The sequence below is a fragment of the Lactuca sativa genome, chromosome 2 (assembly GCF_002870075.4).
Source record: "Lactuca sativa cultivar Salinas chromosome 2, Lsat_Salinas_v11, whole genome shotgun sequence".
NCBI classification, from domain to species: domain Eukaryota; kingdom Viridiplantae; phylum Streptophyta; class Magnoliopsida; order Asterales; family Asteraceae; genus Lactuca; species Lactuca sativa.
In genome coordinates this window covers 222,222,919-222,244,848 of record NC_056624.2, presented here as the reverse complement: position 1 = coordinate 222,244,848, position 21,930 = coordinate 222,222,919, and the positions used below count along the sequence as shown (strand labels likewise).

Genomic DNA, 21,930 nt, shown 5'->3' with positions numbered 1-21,930 from the left:
AGTATGTTTTTTTAATTGATTTCCACATCTCAACTATTAACTCACTTGTGTTTGGTTCATTGGTTTCATCTCAATTGTATCGGGTTCATTTTATTTTCCTTTATGTCTCTTATTTGATAATCAAATCGATCTTATTTTTAAGTTAATGTACAAAAATAAATACAAATATGTGCTTTCATAATCTCATGGTTCACAAAACACTACGGGAAGACAGAGTAGGTTATTGGGTCCTATCTATATAATTAAAAAGAGAATCTTGTAGTTAGTGTAATCATCAGGAATTGTGTTGATGTGGACAGGCTGGACTTAAATGTTTATAATTTTTAAAGGTAGGGACTGGTTTTTGAAATTTATAAATGTTTAGGGGGTAATGAAAGACGTGCTTGGCTTACCACATGTTTGCTGTTATAAGGCTGGGATGTCTTTTTCCACTTTCCTCGTCTTTTATATTTGGGTTCTCTTCTCTAACCACTACTTTGGTACCCCACCCCTACCCCCACATCTTTCATAGTATTTGACAATTATACCCTCCACCAACTATTATTCCCTTTGCTCTTTATATACATATTTTTTATAATAATGATATGTAACTATGTAAGTGATTTCGATTTGTTACTTATTCAAGTGTAAAGAATATTTAAAAAAGGTAATTTTGTGGAAACAAATGCAACGAAAATGAAGTGTTTTGAATAACCATAGTTTAATCAAATCGAATTAATCTACCAATAATGTTATTTTTGTTTGTCTTTCTATAATTGCATTGTTTAGTTATAGACATTGCTTTAATATATGAATATTTGTTTATTTAATTATGATCTAGATATCTTGTAATGATAAAATTGCATTATCAACGTCAGTAAGTGATACTTAATCAGCAAATATGTAACTATATCTTGAAATTTTATCAAAAGTTAAATAATTTAAATTTCCTGAAAACCTGAATATAAAATTAATCGCAAGTGAAATCGAAAATGAACTTTTATTATATATAGTTTACATAAATAAAACGGAGTTATTTGTAGAGCATCTTATTTATTTATTCTTTTTTTAAATAAATGAGTTACTGAGACGTTTTTGTAAATAATACTAAGTTTGATTCTTTACTAGTTTTCCCTATATTTTATTTTATTTTTTAAATGTCAACAATATTACCCTTCAATTTAAACGTGCAATAGTTATATAGATTTCTGTAAAAATCATAAATATTGATGCAAAGAAAATCCTTTCCACTAGAAGGGTGTTTTAGTAATTTCCATTTTATTGAATTTATACAAAACAAAATAGAGAAATTAAATATTTTCCTATAATTTTTTCCTGCCGGGTCAAATGATGATATGTGTTATATTTAATTTTCGTTAATAATATTTTAATCCACTTGTTACAATTTGATATGGATAAGAAGATAAATAGTAGTAAATTGTAAGAATATATTTAATTTCTCAACCAAATAATGACTCGGAAGAAGAAAAATATAACAAAAGAAAGCGTGGCTTTTTGGAAGGCAGCATTATATTTCCAATAGGGAAACATTAATTAATTATATATGATTATATATATATATACTTTGATGTAATATTTAATTAATATATGCTTATAACTAAAGCAATTTTTTAATTGCTTCCTTTTGTGGATTCTTCCATATATAACTTCAAAAAGCAACCTCCAACACATCATCTCTTAAACAATACTTCATTCGATCATCTTCATCTTCGTCTCCTTCTTCATTATTTTCATTTTATTTTTTGTTCTTCAGTTCTTAATAAGGATTTCTGCTAGTTTCAAAATCTTGACATATACATATATTTGGCGCCTTTTTATAAGGGAAATAATTAAGAACATGGATTGCTCAGTATGTAGCACGATGCCGTATAATTTGAGGCCTCCAAGGAACACTATATGCGTGGCTTGTTATGAAGGTGCCAAAACTATTATCGCCATCACAAACAAGATTGATGATCATAAACTTTCTGGGAAATCATCTGGTGATGCCTCCGGTTCTTCCAAGGTAATTAACTGGTTAATCAATTCTCCTAATTATTATTCAAGAATTTTAGCTTCTTAATCATCATTTTACTATTAAATACGATTATAGCAATAAGCATGCAAAGTGATTTTAAATGATCAATTCGACCAAAAAGTTAAAAATAATTGGTGTATTGGTTCTCGTTCTTGAATTGTCTAAATGTTATTATTGATATTCGAAGCTCAAAATCTAACATGTTACGGGTGTAAATCGTCCTTGTAAAATCATGTGAATAAATGGCAGAGTTAACCGGTGTAAACTAAGGAAAATGTTGAAATTGTTTTAGGGTTTCTCGAGTTCATTGAAATGGTTGAAGGAGATGAGGAAGATGGAAGAAGAAATGAATCAAAAGTTGGGATTTTTAAGTGGATTCATCGATGCATTTAGAGATCAGATTCATACAGACATTCTTATCAGGCCTGGTAATGATGCTCCCTCCATACCTGCACATAGAGCATTACTGGTTGGTACTACTCTTCCTCTTTTTCTAAATTACTTATCATCATTCAATATGCATACAAAACTGACCAATTCATAAGTAAACTGCTCCAGATTGTCATGTCTACAATTTAATTATTCGTTAAATATTTGATATATTATTTAAATAAGAATTTGCATAAACATACTATATAGAGAATCAAAGATATATGTTTCTATAAGTTGAGTATAGGAACTACTTTTCTTTTTCTTTTTTCTTTTTTTAAATAAGAAAACCCGATAAGAAAATTTTAAATACTCATTAATAAAATAAAATGATATAATTTCAAAACAAAAGTCAACGTCATTATTTTGCAATAATTGTTGAGGAAGAAATAAATATATTTGAAATAAATCTTACCAAGAAAAATAAACTTATTCTTTAAATACCTTTAAGATTGTAGAGTCTAGATTAACTTTTCTTTTGGGCTTCCGAGTGTGAAAGAAATTATGCAATGTATTAGTATATGGGCAAAAATAAAATACCTGTCTACTTTTTTTTTCTATCATCTTCTTATTTATTATTTATCATATTTAATAAAATTAATAAATTTTTATTATATTTATCATCATCTAAAATAATAAAAAAATAATTAGGAAAAAAATAATAAAAACATATTTAGTTTTTCTATTTGGGCTTAAACTATATGAGTTTGTGGCCCATTAATCTTGGGTTTAAAGCCTTAAATCATAGGAGCTAGTAATTTAAATTCGATATCATTAAGTTTGTTAGTAAGAGCTTTTTTTAAATAACAAATGACTCATTATATATATATATATATATATATATATATATATATATATATATATATAGAGAGAGAGAGAGAGAGAGAGAGAGAGAGAACTAGGTTCAAATGTGGATAAACATTTATTGTGCGGACGTGTGGACAATGATATTTTATTAGAATGACAAAGAAAATATGTTGTTTGATAATATGAATATGTTCAATATTACATAACTATTGTCATGATCACAAATTCTCACTAATTAAATCGTCTATAAGGTTATTATAAACTTTTTATTATTATTCTCACTCTGTCAGAATGTTGTCAGAATGTTTATTAACTCGTATTTTGTCAGAATGAAAATGAGTGAAAAACGATTTTTAAGAACAAAAATGAATAAAAATTAATAAGAATGCATGAAAATGACGATATTTTTGTAAGGTTGAACGTATTCGCATTACTAAACAACTTATTCTCTTAATAATTATCATAAAATCGCACTGTCCAAATGTTCGCACAATAATTGTCCATCCACGTTATATATATATATATATATATATATATATATATATATATATATATATATATATATATATATATATATATATATATATATATATATATATATATATATATATATATATATATATATATATATATCGTTTTTTAACTTCATGATTTGATGTATTATTGTAACATGTACAGGCAACGAGGTCGAACATATTTAGAAACATGTTAGATTCTGATGGATGCAAAGCTGCACCAAATGACACTATTACCCTCCCTGAACTAAACCATGAAGAAATCGAATCTTTACTGGAATTCCTTTATAGTGGTGATTTGGCCAAAGAAAAGCTCGAAAAACATCTCTATTCACTATCAATAGCAGCTGACAAATATGAAATCCCATTCTTACAAAAATTTTGTGAGAACCGAATGCTTGAAATCCTTAACACGAATAACGCACTTGACATTCTTGAGATTTCAGATACTACTTGTAATCGCAACCTTAAGGAGACTGCATTGAGTTTTGTTGTTAAGAACATGGAGGATATAGTTTTTGCAGCTAGATTTGATGTGTTTGCACTCAAGAACCCACATCTGACTGTTCAGATAACGAGGGCTTCCTTTTTGGATATCAAAAACAGAAGAAGTGATATTTGAGCTACAATTAATTAGTTGTCATAATACTATTACTATATATTATACGTATTTAATTATTATAACAACAGAATCATGTTAATTATCACTTTTCGTTTATATGATAAAACCATTGTTTTGAAACATACGATGGAGATTTAAGATACACCTGTTTATGAACATATATAGAGGAATTAATTCAAGCATAGCTAGCTACAAAAATGAACAAGATTTATGAAACCAGAGCAAACCAGATGCATGATTTATCAGCCTTGATGGTGGTTGTTTTGGGTCCAGTTTTCAATGGCATTTGAGATTGCATGTTTCACCATCTGGGCGTCTATGCTTTCACCGTTTTCGTCAATCTACAAAAACCAGTCCTTCTGATCAGTTCGCTTCTTCAAATGACATTGTAAGCCCTTAATTTGAGTTCGTGTATTCAAAACCTTCTTAAAACACAAATTATGTATTCATAGAAAACTAAGAAATCAAGGAAAGACATATATTGGCCTCTAGTTATAATCGTTCTACTTGAAGAACCCCAATCTCGAAACTTATCAAGAAGTGCTAAAGATTCAAATTCACACATGAAAACGACAAAATTCCCATATACATTAATTAAAATTCCAGAAATTAAGTTAGTGTAGATTAGTACAAAAGGCTAATTAACCATGTAATTAATGTACATGTTGGGGTTTTCCCTATTAGCTTTATTACATATGTTTGTTTGTGTGTGTGTGTGTGTGATATTGAAAAGTATAGTAGTGATATATAAGTTCATGCATGAATTAAAGTACCTCATCTCCAAGTGCTTCTAGGTGAAAACTGCCTGTACAAGAAACCCTAGCTTCCAATACATTAAGACTCAGTTCTTCAAAAACTTTCAAAACAAAGACCAGTAGACCTGGACAGCTTCTTTCTGAGTAAAGATTTACTCGTATACCTTTTTCTACAGATTCAACTGTTACCTGCAACAGATATTACAACATGATCATTAACGTATACAAACATGCAAAATCGATGGATTCAGTTACAAATTAAAAAACGCGTGAATTGAATGTATATATACAGCTTAAGTTGCGTGTCTTAAAGAAAAAGATGAATAACGACAAGTGATGTATACTATATATGGAGATTCATTCCTTACCTAATTTTCTTTCATCTCTAATCTTTATTATGCATCTTATGAGTCACACTCGTATAATTAATGAACTTGAAACTCATAAAATAAGAATATTGATAGGGACATGACGAATCCAACATTAATTAATGAAAATACATATATAGTACCAGGGGCCATGAATTCTGGTAGCTTGAGCTTTGTCCGCTTGCTATATCTTGATTTAGTATTTGTACTTTGTGTTTGAGCTCTTCGATGTACTTGGATGCATCTAGTATGATCGATGAATCGTTCTTCTGCAACAAGTATATATACAATAGATTTTTAAAAATTCAGATTATATACATGATTAAAAGCTATATATAATTTAAAGGGGTTTCAACTAATTAACTTAATCGGATTTCACACATATAGAACCAATCAAAGATCGAACAGAGATTCCAGAGATGATCCAAAAACTACATAATATATAGGGAACAAATATAATAATCCTTTTGATAATCAAAGGTTTTATGTGCATATATATGCATGATTGAAGAAGATGAAAAAATTTATAAGCCAATGAATGGAACGGATCAGAGAATTACTGCATGAGAGTTTGTGATAGAACGAAGAAGTTGCAGCTTCTCATGCAGTGTGGCTTTCTTGTGCTCTCTTGACACCATGTTTAGTTAATTGCCTCCTTTGAATATGAAGTATGAACCTGCAACTATCTCTGAATCTTATTATTATAAAGAGAAGATGAGCCCTCGAATCATTGATCACTGACGTGTTTGCTACTGATCAGTAGTCACACATGGCTCTTTTATGCTCTATTTAATTTGGACTAAAATACCAAATACTCCCTCAAATTATGGTCCTCGGATTCCTACAACTTTTTATTCAGTTTTAACACTATACTTGGTTTTGTGTAAATCCCAAGAAATACAAAAATAAAAAAAAGGTGATCATGACCCATTAGGTTTTATTCATTCTACACCTTTTAAGTTCGAATAACATATATATGTGTTAATAGACAAATAATATATGAAAGTTTAATCTAGAATTTAAAATTCTCTCATTGGCCGATCGAATTGCGTGAATATAAGGGTATGCAAGGAGGACCACGACATTAACGTTGCAAATTGTTTCTTGACTCCTGCTTCAGAACTGACAAATAACTTATACCTGGTGTTTAATATGTTATTTTCGTCGTTAGAAATTTAATGATGCCTATCCTCGCTATACTATTTTTTAAATATGCAAGTCTTTACAATCTTCACGTTAAGTTTATTGCCTATATATACATAGGTTAATATATGTTAATCCTTAGTTGGAAATAATTATAATGTTTGATTAATTAATAATAGTATTTGGGTATTTTGAAAAGAGTACCGAGGGCATATTAGTAAAAGAAGGGATATGGAAGACTCGACAATGGTAACACGGGGAGGACTGACGAGGAAAAGAATCATAAGCTCGTGATTCTTGTTTGGAATTGAAGGGTAAAAAAAGTATAACACTAATGATACGCATATATCATATATAATAATAATAATGTTTCCAAAATACAAATAATTATTTATAGATTGTCTTGATATTTTTGAATACTTATAAGGTCATTGGATGTATTAGCCCCGCAACCAACAGAGAGGCGACATGGAACCGCGATGGTGTAGTAAACACCACCACCCTCTTGTAATATTACATCTTTACTCTTTATTTCACTCAACTTTCTAATATTTTCTACCATTATTCAAACCTCCATTTAGCAAAATGAATCCAAGCAACTCTCTCACCAATCACACCCCAAGATCCGATCAAAACAAATCGCATTGAAATGTTCAACGACACTGATTCAAAATGTTTTTGCTTTTGATACGTCCGTTTATCGACCACAACTAGACCCTCCTATGTTTTCAACTCCAATAATTTAATTATCAAAATATATCACACTATTACTCTATGTCACTCGTAAACCCAACCTTATTTCACAATTTTCCCCTCTCCCGAAATACGTTTCGGAAAGTCAACCCCCATCCGAGCCGGAAAGCGAGATTAGTCGGGAAACACAACCAAACTCACCCGAAACCGTAGCCGAGCCCATTCCCGGACCATCCAACCCAAAGGAAAAGGAAAAGCGTCCGCTAAAAAATAAAAGGTATCCCCTCAACAATGGACACCACAAAAAGAAAAAATATTATGGACTGATATATCCGAGGATTTTTAGCACGGAAAGACACAAGCAACTAGTCATTTTGGGTTGCGTATTACCAAATGGTTTCACAATGAAATGGATCGTGATGTGTAGCGTTAAAAACAACAATCGACTACAAAGTTTCATGATGTGAACAAGGTTGTTACAAAGTTAAACGGGAGCTATAACAACTTGAAAAGTCAAAGGAAAAGTTGGTAAAGTGATACAAACGTTTTCGAGACAACGCAAAAAATGTTTAAGACGACAATAGGGGGCCGTTCAAATATATCAACATTTGGAAGTTCTTATCTGCTTGCAGAAATGTATATACTTATTTGAAAAAGAAGAATCGCCGAAAATGTAAATACTTATTAAAAAAGAAGAAGTTGAATCAAAAAGAACAAAAGAATTTGAGACAAATTACACAACTTTATCATATGCTTGTTTCGGGTTTTCACTTGAACCAAGATAACGGGCTTAAACTCGAAGAAATAGTAAGCCTAATAGGTAGAGATAGGGCAAAAAAGTGTCTTCGGCTAGTGCATTGGAAGTTGACAAAGGTGATAAAATACTTATGAAGGCAATGAACTCCAAATTTTTATAATTTGAATTTTGATGCGTGTTTGCAGTTCGAGAAAGATAAATTGACTAAGAAAGAAAAAGCGTGAGAAGAAAATCAAAAATCACACGAAGAAAAATAATGATATTAAATTTTTATATAAAAATGTTGACTATCTTTTGGGAGACGAACTCGTTACGGTTTTAACGGCAAAAAAAGAATTTATGAAAAAAAATGCTAGAACTAGACTTTTTTTGTTTAATTTTAATTTTTATCTATGTAATGTTTTTTATTATTTAATTAATGAAATATTCTTCTTTTATTATATTAAATATTTATATAATTATTAAATTATAATTTTATATGCTTAATTAAAAAGAATGTATGGGGTGATAAGTGATAATTTCCTATCAATGAGAAGATGAGAGGTAAATAAGAGAAAAATAATGTGTCAATGAAGTTACATAGAAAAAATAAGGAAATATGATAGCCATACCCCTCGGCCTAATGGGAAACACAATTGTTTTAACATTAGAAAACAACTTGGTAGCGTTTTGGCACGAGAAAACCAAGAAATAAATATAATGTCTCATTCCAAATAAAATAAAATATAAACATGTTTGTTTTTATTATGAAGGTAATTTCTTTTCATTAATTGACAGCTTCTAAAATGTAACACATATGTACACAATACAATAAACGACGACCCTAAATTGGAATATACTAGACTAAACAATAATATAACAATATGTATAATATAATCAAGACAAATTTATAGAAATGGTCCTTGTGGTTTACCAAAAGTTATAAAGTCAGTCCTTATTAATTTTTTTTTAATGTGAATGGTCCTTATGATTTGCAAAACTTGCACAGATGGTACTTTTTACCAACTTCAGTTAGTATTCAGTCGTTAGCTGAAGGAAGGGGGAAGGCTCAAACTCGTGACCTCTACTCCCTTAATTTCTCAGCACCTTAACCAATTGAGCTGAATGCTCACTTGGTTTATGCATTTTCTAAAACTAATTTATATAATAACGAAATTATTAAAAATAAACAATAAATAAATTAAAAAAAAAGTATTTTTTAACATAATTTTTTAAATAAAACAAAATGTATTTTAGCGTATTACAAAAAAAATAGTTTTTACAAACAATTTGTATGTATTTTTATATATTTATTTTAAGTAAAATATATTTTTATGTCTTTAAAAAATATGTTTTCGTATATTATATTATTACGTTGTATTGGAAGACAAAATTGGTCGAATATGTTTTTGATTTGGTCCAATCGGACCGTTTATCGGTTTTATGTATTAAAAAAAACATAAAAAAATATATATTCGGTTATATATCTTATTTAAAATACGTATTAAACCTTAATCGCAAATTTTAAATTGTATGTTTAAAATGAAGATGGAAAGAGTTAATGATATATCTTTTTGAATTAATAATAATTAACACTACTAATGAGATAAAAACAAATGTATATTTGGGTCGTTAGTTCTAAAACCGTTTTTTCCGTCATATGTATTAAAAACACCTTAACAACGATGTTATTATGTATCTAAACAATTTATACGTTTTTTTTATGTCAAGAGTAGTGTTAATTATTGTTATTACAAAAAGATATATCACTATTTCTTTTCATTTTCATTTTAACCATACGATTTAGAACTTGCGATTAAGATGAAATACGTATTTTAATTAAGATATATAACCGAATAAGTTTTTTATGTTTTTTTAAATAAATATAACCAAAATCATATTCGTTCGATTTTGCCTTCCAATACAACGTAATAACATGAGTAAATTATTGAAATCGTCTCTATGGTTTGGTCAAAATTGCACGTTTGGTGTCTAACTTTTCTTTTGCACTCGGATCGTCCCTATGGTTTGATTTTGTTGTGTTTTTCGTCCCTTACATACATAAAGTTAGGGACCAAACGTGCAATTTTGACCAAACTGTAGGGACGAAAAACGTAACAAAATCAAACCATGGGGACGATCCGAGTGCAAAATAAAAGTTAGGGATCAAACATGTAATTTTGACTAAACCATAGGGACGATTTCAGTAATTTACTCTAATAATATATTATTCCAAAACGTATATTTTAAATACAAAAAATATTTTACGTAAAACAAATACATAAAAATACATATAATAATTTATTTATATAATTCGATAAAATTCATTTTGTTTTATTTAAAAAAGTTATGTAAAAAATTGTTTTTTGTAATTTATTTATTATTTATGTTTTAACGATTTTATTATTATATAAGTTAGTTTTAAGAAAGAATAAACAAAGTGAACATTCAACTCAATTGGTTAAGACGCTGATAATTTAAGGGGGCGGAGGTCATGAGTTCACCCCCCAAACACCCTTCCTTCAGCCATTTTTTATGTTTTAATAATTTTATTTTTGGGCTAAATTTTTCAAATTTTAATTTTCTTTTTGCGTTTTATTTAATAGTATTGCATTTGCATATAAAAAATTCGAAAATCCAAAAATATTTTATTTTCTGTTTTTATATTTTTTGCATTCATTAAAAAAACCCAAAAAAAAAAATATTTCTAGTTAGTTTAGTTTTTTTCTGTATTTTATCTTTTTACATTCAATAGCTCTGTTAAGATGAAGTGTGATAGTTACCTTAAATAACATTCTCAGTACAACCAATTTTAAGAATTATTTTTTCAAGTGCTTTAAATGTTTTCAATATGAACCAACATATGAGCCAGATAATTTTTACAATGGAAGTGTGAGATGGAAAAACGAATAGTGTTTTAGAAATAATTTCCTTCAATACCTTAAAAAGAACCTATATTGGATAATCCTTTTCTTTCCTAGAAGTATTGAACATTGTAGTTTCTATGCCCTTTGAGGTTAGGAGGGAACTCTTGTTATACCCACAATTTATTATCATTTTTGAAGTATTGAAGATATGGTGGGCCTCAAAGTAAAATTTGCACCTGATAACCACGTTGTGGTCTTCCTTGGCCACGTCGTGGGCACAAAATGCTAAAACAGACGGAGAACCCCCTGTTGCCACGTCGTGGCAACCTAAGATCATGTCATGGGGACTGGTCTGAACAACTCAATCGAGCTTAATCTATTTTCTTTTGATTTTAAGAGCTCCAAAGCTCAAATCTGGTCCTTCCAAGGTCTTAATAGATAAAGTTCCCAACTTTCTCCCTTAACACACCCCTTTAAGTCTAGATCTAAATTTAAAAGTCCAACAAGGAAACTTTAAGCATGGGACTAGACCATTAAGTACTTAATCCAAGATATCTTCAACCCAAAACTTCTATAAGCACTTTAGGGATCCTAATGAACCCTAAAAATGTAAACTTTATGGATATGCATACTCCATGCATGTCTTTTCCCAAATCTAAGTCAAAATATGCAATATGGATTAGATTTCATGCAAGGCTCCCAAATCACCACCACTTCCAAGATCTATGAGATATAATACTCTTGGGACTTAGAGAACCATAAAGTAGCAACCTTTATCTCTTCCAACCATACAAACCAAATGAAAGGGACCAAAATATAACATACAACCTAGATCTAGAGAGAGGAACACCAAAAGATGGAAACTTGATTATTTATAAGAGCCCAAAGAATGCTCAAGAGGTCGATGATGATGCTTGCTTATTGAATCAATACAATAGAAACCTTCTTCTTCTTATTCAACGGGCACATCTAATTGCCCGCCCGGTACTCGATGACACCCTTCCAAGGTGACACTTTCAGAAGCATAAAATCTCTGACTCGATACTCAAGGTCGAAACGTCCCCGATCTGCATAACTATTATGACGACTCTGTGCGGTTTGCAGCCTCCCATACACCTGCTAAATCAACTTGGTGGTCTTAAGTACTACCTCAATACTCCCTATCACTTGTTGCCCAACCTCGCCCCACCAAATTGGGGTCTGGCACTTCCTCCTATAAAGTATCTTAAATGGATGTCGATTGATACTGGTGTGGTAACTGTTGTTGTGGGAGAACTCGGCCAATGGAAGATACGCATCCCAAATCCCACCAAAATCCAATAGGCATGCCCGAAGCGTATCCTCAAGGATCTATGTAGTCCGCTCGCTCTGACCGTCAGTAAGGGATGGTAAATTGTACTGAAATGAAATTGAGTACCCAAATCCTCAAGAAATTTCCTCCAAAACCTGGAAGTGAAACGAACATCTCGATCCGAAATCACTGAAACCGGTACTTCATGATGCGCAACCACCTCACGAATGTAGATATCGTCCAACTTCTCCGCAGAGATAGTCTCCTGGATAGGAAATAAATGTGAACTCTTTGTCAACCTATCCACATGGTAGTGTCCAATGGCATGCGACCTCTAATGTTCGGCCTTTATTTTTCTGCAAGTCAAGCACCTCTCCACATACCAAGCCACATCCCACTTCATGCAAGGCCACCAAAGTCTGTCACGACCCACCCAGATAAAGAACCTAAATCCTCCTATGCAAAGTCAACAAACCTCGGCTATCATAATCAAAGGAGGAGATCTGACCCATGACTCTTTCATTCTTCTAATGCTCCTCCTTTATGGCCTCTACCTGGGCCCTTTTGATCTGCTCCAAAAGTGGAGTAACAACTGTCATTCGCAGACATAGATCTCGAATAAGTGAACTACTCACCATGCGACTCATCATAGCGGCCACCATATTGGCCTTCCCGTTGTGATGCAGTATCTCACAATCATAGTCCTTTACTACATCAAGCCACCTACGTTACCTAATGTTCAGATTTGGTTGATCCATCAAGTACCTAAAACTCTTGTGGTCCATCTAAATGGTGTAAAAATCCCATAAATATAATATCGCGAAATCATGAGGGCGAAAACTACATCCCCCATCTCCAAAAAATGTGTAGGATAATTCGCCTCGTGAGGCTTCAACTACCTCGAAACGTACACGATCACATGGCCTATGTGTATAAGCATCACGCGCGAACCTATGATTGAAGTATCATAGTAAACCACAAAATCATCTACACCCTCGGGTAGGGTCAGAATTGGAGCCTTGCATAACTTCTACCTCAGAGTCTCAAACATCGCCTGTTGCTCAGTCTCCTACTAGAAGGTAACTTTCTTGTTTGTCATATGAGTTAAAGGAACGTAAATTTTGGAGAAATCCTAAATGAACCTCCGATTATAACCCATAAATCCTAAGAAACTTTGATTCTCATATGGAGACATCGGAGCCTCCCACTGCATCATTGCCTCAATCTTCGCCGAATCGACCAATATACCCTTCTGGTTGACAAGGTGTCCCAAAAACTGCACCTTACGCAACCAGAATTCACACTTGAAGAATTTGGCATAGAGCCTCTCCCTCCTCAAAATCTCCAAAACCTCTCGCGAGTGATCCTCATGTTTCTCTTTGGTGTTAGAATAGATAAAAATATCATCAATAAACACAATCACAGACCAATTCAGCATCAGTGTACACACTCGGTTCATGAGATCCATGAACGTTGTTGGAGCATTGGTGAGTCTGAAAGGCATCAGCACAAAGTCGTAATGATCATAATGAGTCTTGAAATTTGTCTTCTGTGTATCCTCATCATTGACCCTGATCTGATGGTAGCCCAACCTCAAATTAGTTTTGGAGAACCAAGATGCAACCTGAAGTTGATCAAACAAATCATCAATCCCTGAGAGTAGGTAACGGTTCTTCACTTTCAGCTTGTTCAGCTCTTGATAATCAATGCACATCCCGTGAGAACCATCCATCCTCTTTACGAACAGGATCGGTGCTCCTTATGGTGAACTACTCGACCTGATAAACCCCTTGTCTAACAGATCCTACACTTCCGTAGACAACTCATGCATCTCTAGAGGCGCTAATCGGTATGGTGCTTTGGATATCATAGGCTCACTCAAAATCAAATCAATCCGGAACTCAATCTTCCTCTTAGGAGGCACTCCCAACAATTCCTCTAGAAAGATATTGGGATACACCCGAACAATGGGCACATCGTCAACAGTCTTCTTCTCCTCAACTTGAGTCTGTCACATAGTACATAAATCCACAACATCCATGTTTAAGATATATGTGGGCTCTCGTAACTGAACATATAGTCAGTCCTCACTAAGCACCCTCTCCATGAATAATCGGTTCTCCCCTACTTGGGGTTCGAACTCTCGCTAACTGGTGCTTGCAATCAATCATGGCCCTATTGGGACTCAGCCAAGCCATACCCACAATAACCATTGGTCTCACGCAAGGGAATATGAACCAGATTAATCGAATACCTCTCACCAAAAATCTCAAGAATGCAACCCCGATGAACCCTCAAAACTCTCATCGGACGATCATCAGCGATCTCCACATCCAATAGATAGTACAGTTCTCCCGAAGCATCGTTAAACCTCTTATTGAGCGCAAGAAACAGAAAATAATTGGGAAGTTTCCGAATCAAAAAGAACCAAAGTTGATAATTCGTTCACTAGGAACATCCCTAAATACAATCACATAACACATAAGCATAAACAATAAAACAATAAAGAGCATTTCGGCTATCGAATGAGGAGGCATGTGTAGTAAAGAGCGTTTCAGCTATTAGATGAGGAGGCATGTGCGGCACCTGATGTGGTTACCGGTATGTATCTTCTGCACCCTATCCTGGCATCCATCAGTGATCCTCAATGTAGTTGGAATGGGTGTTGCAATCGCTCCTCCTGTTAACCTCAAAGAACCAGCCATCTTGTGGCCCGTCTTATTGCAATGGAAACAAATCAGACTCGATACATGGGTACAACCCCTGCTAATTTGACTAGTCTTATCGTACCTATAGCAGCCCGAACCACCCACGCAGCACACTCCCTCGTGCGGTTTCGCACACTTGTCGCAATGGCTCCGGCCTTGTTAGCCTTTGGATCGTGAATTACAATTCTTAGGCTTCTTCGTTGAGTCCTCCTATGTTTGTGTTTGAACTGGCTTTCACTTCCTTAGAAGCTCTAAATCAATATCCTATTCCTGGGCTTTGGCGATTATATCCTCCAAGGTCCTGTAGTTGGATATGCTTACAAACTCCCTAATGTCATCCCCCGTCATATCTTGATATTTCTTCTTCTTCGTCTCCTCATCCGTAACATACTGCAGAACTAGAAAAGCCCTCTCTCTGAACATGGTAGTGATCTATGCCACAGTCTCGGTCGTCTGATAAATGTCCTAAAACTCCCTCGCCAACTGTTGTACCTCAATCATGGGTGCAAAATTTGCCCTAAATCTTATCATAAAATCATCCCATGTCATCATTTTAAATGCCTCTCATCCCAAAGCATGATCAACCTCCACCCACCAATCATGAGCTTTGTCCTTCAGTAGACAAGATGCGAACCTAACATTCGACCCCTCGGGAAAAAGCTCATCCGAAAAGCATTCACCATATCCGATAACCATCGCCTGCTAACTACGGGGTCCTTCTTCCCGAAGAACTCAGGAGCCCCACATGCACGGAACTCTTAGAAGGTAAGAGTGTGTGCACCCATAGTAGCCAAGATCCCAATATGGAAGGCACACAAACACTCATCCAAAATCCCCATTATGTCCTCTTTGATAGTACTGAAGATCACAAGATTTTGCTTCATAATACCGTGATTGATCTCTCACTAGATGAACTCCCATATCTTCTCATCTATCGGTTCAGTGCTAACACCTGAACCGGAACCAGAACCATCACCATAACTGCCACCATGTCGAGTAACCATCACCATACTGAAATGTAAACATATAAATGATCAGAATATACATGAAGAGTTCCTAACTCTACATGCTCCTTAGAATCCTCATGACTCTCAATGATTCGAGTACAGATCATGTGCTTCCAGTAGTACAGGGTCAATACTACCTTCCACACCTATCCGTACTTTCATCAAGAATCATACCAAATCTTCTATGTCTCCTCCTTATAATTATACTCCCAAAACCCACTATACATCGTACCATTCGCACTAAAGTACTCCTTAGGCTCTCCTAGGGTTCCTACTTCACCCTACCATCAACTGCTAAAAAACCCTACCAATGTTTGCTAACTATTTCATGAATACAATTACATGCAACAAAATCTAAATAATCTTTCGACCAAAAGACCCAGCCCTACAATAGTTGGACTCAGACAAGATCAATGCAATAGGGCCAAATCAATCATTCTAAGGTTATTTATGTTGTATTAGATGAAAAAGCCCATAACTATTATTGGTATGTACTCAACCCAAGAGTAGCATGGTTCATTTGGGTTGCATAACACCAAGACAATTTGTTAGGATGGACTCTTGAGAGAAGGTTATATATGATTTATTAATATATTACAAGTTCTAATATATTAATATGAAATCATATGTTTTAATTATTATTGATCAAGAATTAATTTGGAATTAATTTAGTGATCAAAAGGAGACTAATTAAACCTATGGGGACTAATTATGGTAATTAGTTATATTTATATGTGTTGGGCTTATGATCCATGTTAGACCAAATTTATGTATGGATACATAAAGAGTTGGGCCACACGAACCATGGATCATAAAACCCATGGGTATGGATTTGGGTTATACCCATGACCCTTGAAATCCCACATATAAATATGTAGTGCATTGCTCAAAATCATACTTGTAGTTCTACATGAAGTTCTTGGAGTTCATGGTGGTTTTGGTGCGTGGAGTTTCTCTCTCAAGAGTCACCTTTGTCCTAGGTGAGTTGTGGATCCCTTTGAGGTGCAACACTTGGGGCACTAAGTTCTTAAAGGCCAAAGTGTTTCAAGCAACACCAAATGCATCAAGACTTCAAGCCACATAAAAGGTATGTTACTCTAACTAGTATCTTGTATTGTTTATGAAAAATTGAATGCTAGTTATAGGTTTAATGCCTTGGAAACTCCTTTGCATGTACAATTAGTGAAAACATAGATCCAAGGTATTTAGGGTTGTATGTGCACCATAGGATGTTGTATTATACCAAAAATCATCAGTGGTATCCGAGCTAAGGCTTGTTTTCAATTATACTTGATGCAAAAGGCTGAAAAACGAAGTTTGTGTGCTGTCTGGACAGGGAACTCGACAAGTCCATTAAGGGACTCGACAAGTCCATGTACAAACTCATCCAAATCGTCAAGTTTGTTCCTACACTCGGCGAGTTGGACCCCCTGACAACATATTTTCGAGTTTTTTTGGCTGGAATTGGACTAGGAACATTACCCTAAGCTGTTTTTGAGCTTATAAACCTTTTTTTTTGATGTGGTAATGTTCATGCTAATCCAATTTCAAAGATAATTGTCATAATTTCAAGATTTGTATTAGTTTATATGTTCATGCTAATTTCTTGAAGATTGATGATTTGAATTATCTAGTTCTTATGAGTTAGTTTAGATTAATAGAAAAATTATGTGATAATTTATTTTCAATCCAAATTGATCTAAAAGTTGTTCATAAAATGTGTTTTTGTAACTTGTCCTCAAGTTATATGAAAGGTCACATTTATGATTTTTAAACTCATAAGATTTCCATAAGTTATGAAAATGAATAGTCTCATTTTTAAATGTTTTAAAGTCTTCCATAACTTGTCCTCAAGTTATGGAACTTAAAGAGTTTTTTCATTAAAACTACTTTAAACTCATAAGTTATGGAAACCAAAAGATTTTTTGAATTGTTCAAAACTTTCCCTCAAGTTTTGGAATTTGTAAAGTTTCTCCCCATGAATACTTTAATTCCAAGTTAGACCCTTAGAATTTTTAAATGTTAAAATTTAACTCTTATACTATTATAATATTAATAGTTAATAATTATATATATGTATAAGAACATATTTAGTCTTACCGTTAGTAGACCTCATTCACGAAGTCGGTCTATAAGGGGGGTATAAGGTTACTGCCTATAAAATGGTAGTTTAATAGGTGTCCACTCATACCTACTGCTTCCTTGACTGGTGGAGGGTCGTTAGCCGAACGGGTATGACAGGACTATAATTTTCCCTTCATTAAAAGTATAATGATAAATACTAAGTAACTAAACCCTTATAAATTCCCAATCTTAGTTACTTAGGAAAATGTGAATTTGGTTCTAACCCATGAAATTTGCACTTTGTACCTTACCAAGTCGTTAGTGGAGCGTGTGTGGTTAACCAGAACACTAACATGGACTAGTAAGAGTGGTGAAGGGTAACTTAATGTTTATCATAGATCGGTGGAGCGCGTGTGGTTAACCGGCACATCGATTAGGTGATAAAATTAAGGGTACCAAGTTAATTCGCATGGTTATTCACACCTTGTTTTGTGATCCTCGACATCCCAGTCATAAAACTTGAAGGGCAAAATCGAGATTTAAACATGCCATTGAATAGTTCAATTAATCTCAAAGGATCTAGGAGTTTCAAATTCACTTAATACCTAAAATTCTTTTTCGTTTTTTTGTGGTGGAAATTGGTAAATCGACATTTGCCTACCTTCAAATATTTTATAGCTTGGTTTACGAAATCCCTCTTCCAAGTTATAAAATATTGTGTTGGGTCCTAGCGTTAATATTTCATATTGGGTGTTATATTAAGGACTTAACTCAACTAACTTGAATTTCTCCCATTGTAGATGTCTGGTTAAGACAGCTATGATCTTCCCAAATTCCTTGAAGCAAGCTTTCCTAATGAAGATGATGTCCCATGATTGGATCATGGAAATCATACTTCTCTTCCTCCACATCCTCCAATTATTCTCCCTAACCCACAAGTTCAAGGTCACTCAATCCCTATTGGCAAGCAGTGTCTATGTGTACTCACATCTTGGAGATGAAGTCACATATTGACAAGTCGGGAGAGTTGGGTGTACTCACATCTTGAGGAAGTTGTTTGTTGACTAGGTCCTCAATTACTTCCTAAGTCACATAGTGAGTTCCTTTTAGACTACTATATGACAGACCATGACACGACCCTTAATGATCTTACATATTTGCTTGTTGCTGCTGAGTCAGCAATGATTTGGAGCACTGGTAAAGCAAATTTGGTTGGAATATCTACTTCCCAAAATTCTATGAACATTGACAATGGTAACATTGGAAATCCAGAAAAGTTTTCTCTTCCCAATGGAAAGGGATCGGCCATAGTCAACCCGGTTGACCAAATGGTAAAGAGAAAGGCTAAGTCTGAGATAGTCCCGTGTACGATTACTAAAGAGTCCATATGTTTCTATTGCCAAAGGAAGGGACATTGGTTGCGACGCTGCCCTATTTACCTGAAAGATCATAAGGATGGTAAATTCAGAGTGTTTGACTATGCTTCCGGTAAAGTCCACTATCTAACTCTATTAAGTTCCTATTTGGAGATTCTTGTTACATGATGTGACTAGATCACATTTTGATGTTTTGTAGAATCAAAGAAAAGAGAGGAGGCTTAAAGGAAGAGTAAGTTGATTCTGATCACGAAGAGATGGATTTTGATCGCATGGTTCGATGATCAGAATTTTGAGTTGTTGCTTAAAGAGTTGTGATAGATTGCTTAGGAATTCATAACAACATAGTTTTTCATATGCATTTGCATTATAAGGATAAGTTTATCCGCAAGTTTTAAAATAAAAGAAAATTTTTTATTTTATTTATTTTAAGTATCCTTACAATGACATTTGTGAATAATTGTTGTTTATATGTTTCCATTGATAGCAATATTGGAAAATAGATTTGATTCTTTCGTTTGTGGTAGTGTCATAATTTACCAAATAAGGAAAGATTCTTATCACCCAAGTTTCAGTTGGATAGAAACTTGGAGTCATGCAACTTGTATTGTATGATGAATGAGAATTTTCATCATTGGGAAATTAAGACTAATTCCTTGTGCACATGTATATGTGAGTCAAGTGAAGGACTAGGAGATCGGGTACACTTGGTTGTGCGTTGGTCAATTCCACCACAAAAATCGATAAGGCTATTCGTCATGATTTACTAAAGTTTAGTGAATATGGTTATACTTACAAGTTTAAGTGTAATTCTGGTACATTGGAAAAGTTTCAATGTAAGGCATAACGAATAAGAAGAATCAAATTAGGTAGAAAGATAAAAGTTTCTCCAATCTGAAAGATGGGAGAGTAGTTGAGTATTTTGTTTTATGATTATCTTAGTGATTATGAAACCATATCACAATTGATTCTCTAAGGACATATTAGTGCATTTGTTTGACTAAGAAGAGGAATCGTGATTTGTTGAATTGGTTAAATCAAAAAGATAAGTCATACTTCGTTCCAAAATCGAGTCTTAGAGTAATACTCCAAGATTGTAACTTGAGTGACATAATCTTGAGAAGGTTTATAACACTTGTCAAATGCAAAGTAAAATTTTTTCTTACTTTTGTACATTTGAAATTGGCAAGTTGTGATGTCTTGGATAAGACAAAGACCAACTGTGACCAATTGTGTAAAGTGTTTGTCTTGATAAAGAATCCACACTAACTCTTGAATATTTGTTTGCCAAGGAATGATTCTTGACAACAGAGTCTTATATGTCAAGAGGATAGTGGGTGTCTTAAAGGTCCTGAAAGTCTCAAGAACTAATCAAGGTCGAAACCTATTTTTTATCACTAGCACACGACTTGAGGTTTGCAACCTATCGTGTTGATACATTCTTGTTTATGTGCCCATTCCAGTTAAAGTTGACTATGCATATGAGTTCTATGAGTTCTCAATTGTTTGCATAACAAAGCAATGGTAGGCCCTTGTGCTTCCAGGTGGCAAGAAGCTAAGAATGCACAAGTTCAATCCATATGAGTTTGGATTTGCCATTAACCATGTTTTGTGATTATGGTTTTGACAAATTCACATGGATAGGAACATATACACCATAAAATCTAAGTATCGTAAGGTTTCTCTTCGATTCATGAAAATGATGGTGAGGAAACACTTTCACTAAGTAGATTTTAGGTAGATAGCAAATGTGATATTTGCATTCTCAAAGTCGTTAGTGGAGCGTGTGTGGTTAACCGTCACACTAACATGGACTTGTGAGAAATGGCAAAGGTCTAAACAATTGAGACTATGATTATGGCATCCGTTTTCATAGTTCTAAAAATTGTTTAGACACACATGTGAGCTATCTAAGGAAAGGTGTATGATTTTGATAAAGTTTTATCAAATCATCTCGTATCAAAAATCTGAACTTTGGTAAGAAGTCAATAAAGTATTGATTTTTAGAAGTCCAGCTGATTTCTGGATACATGTCAGAGCTAATGGGAGCATAAGTGTTATGCTAGTAAGATAATAATTATTATGCTAGTGGGAGCATAATTAGTTATGGTAAATATTGCAAGTGAGCAATGTTAATTATAGAAAACAAAAGCTTCAATTCATGAGGTTGCAGGGGTTGAAAAGGTTGTTTTGCTATAATTAAGGTAGAGGAAATTATACTTCAGTTCAATTCTAACAGCTTAGATTGTGAGATTTTGATCAAATTTAGTCACGATTACATTATTTGTGTTCTAAAATTCGATTATGATTACGACATCCTGTAACATTCGGATTTCCAGGTATCATAATTTAAGTATTTATTTTTTAATTAAGAAGAGAGACTCGACGAGTTGACGCCTAAACTCGTCGAGTAGGAACGCGACTGATGACTCGGATTAATGAATGGACTCGACGAGTCCGTGTTGTGGACAGAAACCCTAAATCTTTGGGCATGTGCCCTATTTAAGGGTCCTTATGGCCTTCATTGGCAGC

General features: G+C 33.6%; 2 protein-coding genes across 5 annotated transcripts; one reads left to right on the top strand and one right to left on the bottom strand.

Annotated features, from left to right (window-relative positions):
• The first annotated feature begins 1,672 nt into the window (after positions 1-1,672).
• Positions 1,673-4,512, top strand: LOC111884005 (BTB/POZ domain-containing protein At3g56230). Its single transcript, XM_023880333.3, has 3 exons — positions 1,673-2,005; positions 2,310-2,486; positions 3,932-4,512. The coding sequence occupies exons 1-3, from the start codon at positions 1,838-1,840 to the stop codon at positions 4,388-4,390; spliced, it is 804 nt and encodes a 267-aa protein (XP_023736101.1). The 5' UTR covers positions 1,673-1,837; the 3' UTR covers positions 4,391-4,512.
• Positions 2,448-6,433, bottom strand: LOC111884006 (uncharacterized). Of its 4 annotated transcripts, none has more exons than XM_023880337.3 (5): positions 6,074-6,433; positions 5,657-5,782; positions 5,164-5,334; positions 4,618-4,731; positions 2,448-2,466 (listed from the first exon to the last, which is right to left on the bottom strand). In XM_023880337.3, exons 1-4 carry the CDS (start codon positions 6,149-6,151, stop codon positions 4,633-4,635), a joined length of 474 nt encoding a protein of 157 aa, XP_023736105.1. In that variant the 5' UTR covers positions 6,152-6,433; the 3' UTR covers positions 2,448-2,466; positions 4,618-4,632. The 4 variants fall into 4 exon arrangements, with proteins under 4 accessions (XP_023736105.1, XP_023736103.1, XP_023736104.1 ...); XM_023880335.3 differs by lacking the exon at positions 2,448-2,466 and adding an exon at positions 4,024-4,244; XM_023880336.3 differs by lacking the exon at positions 2,448-2,466 and adding an exon at positions 4,461-4,535.
• Positions 6,434-21,930: the final 15,497 nt, after the last annotated feature.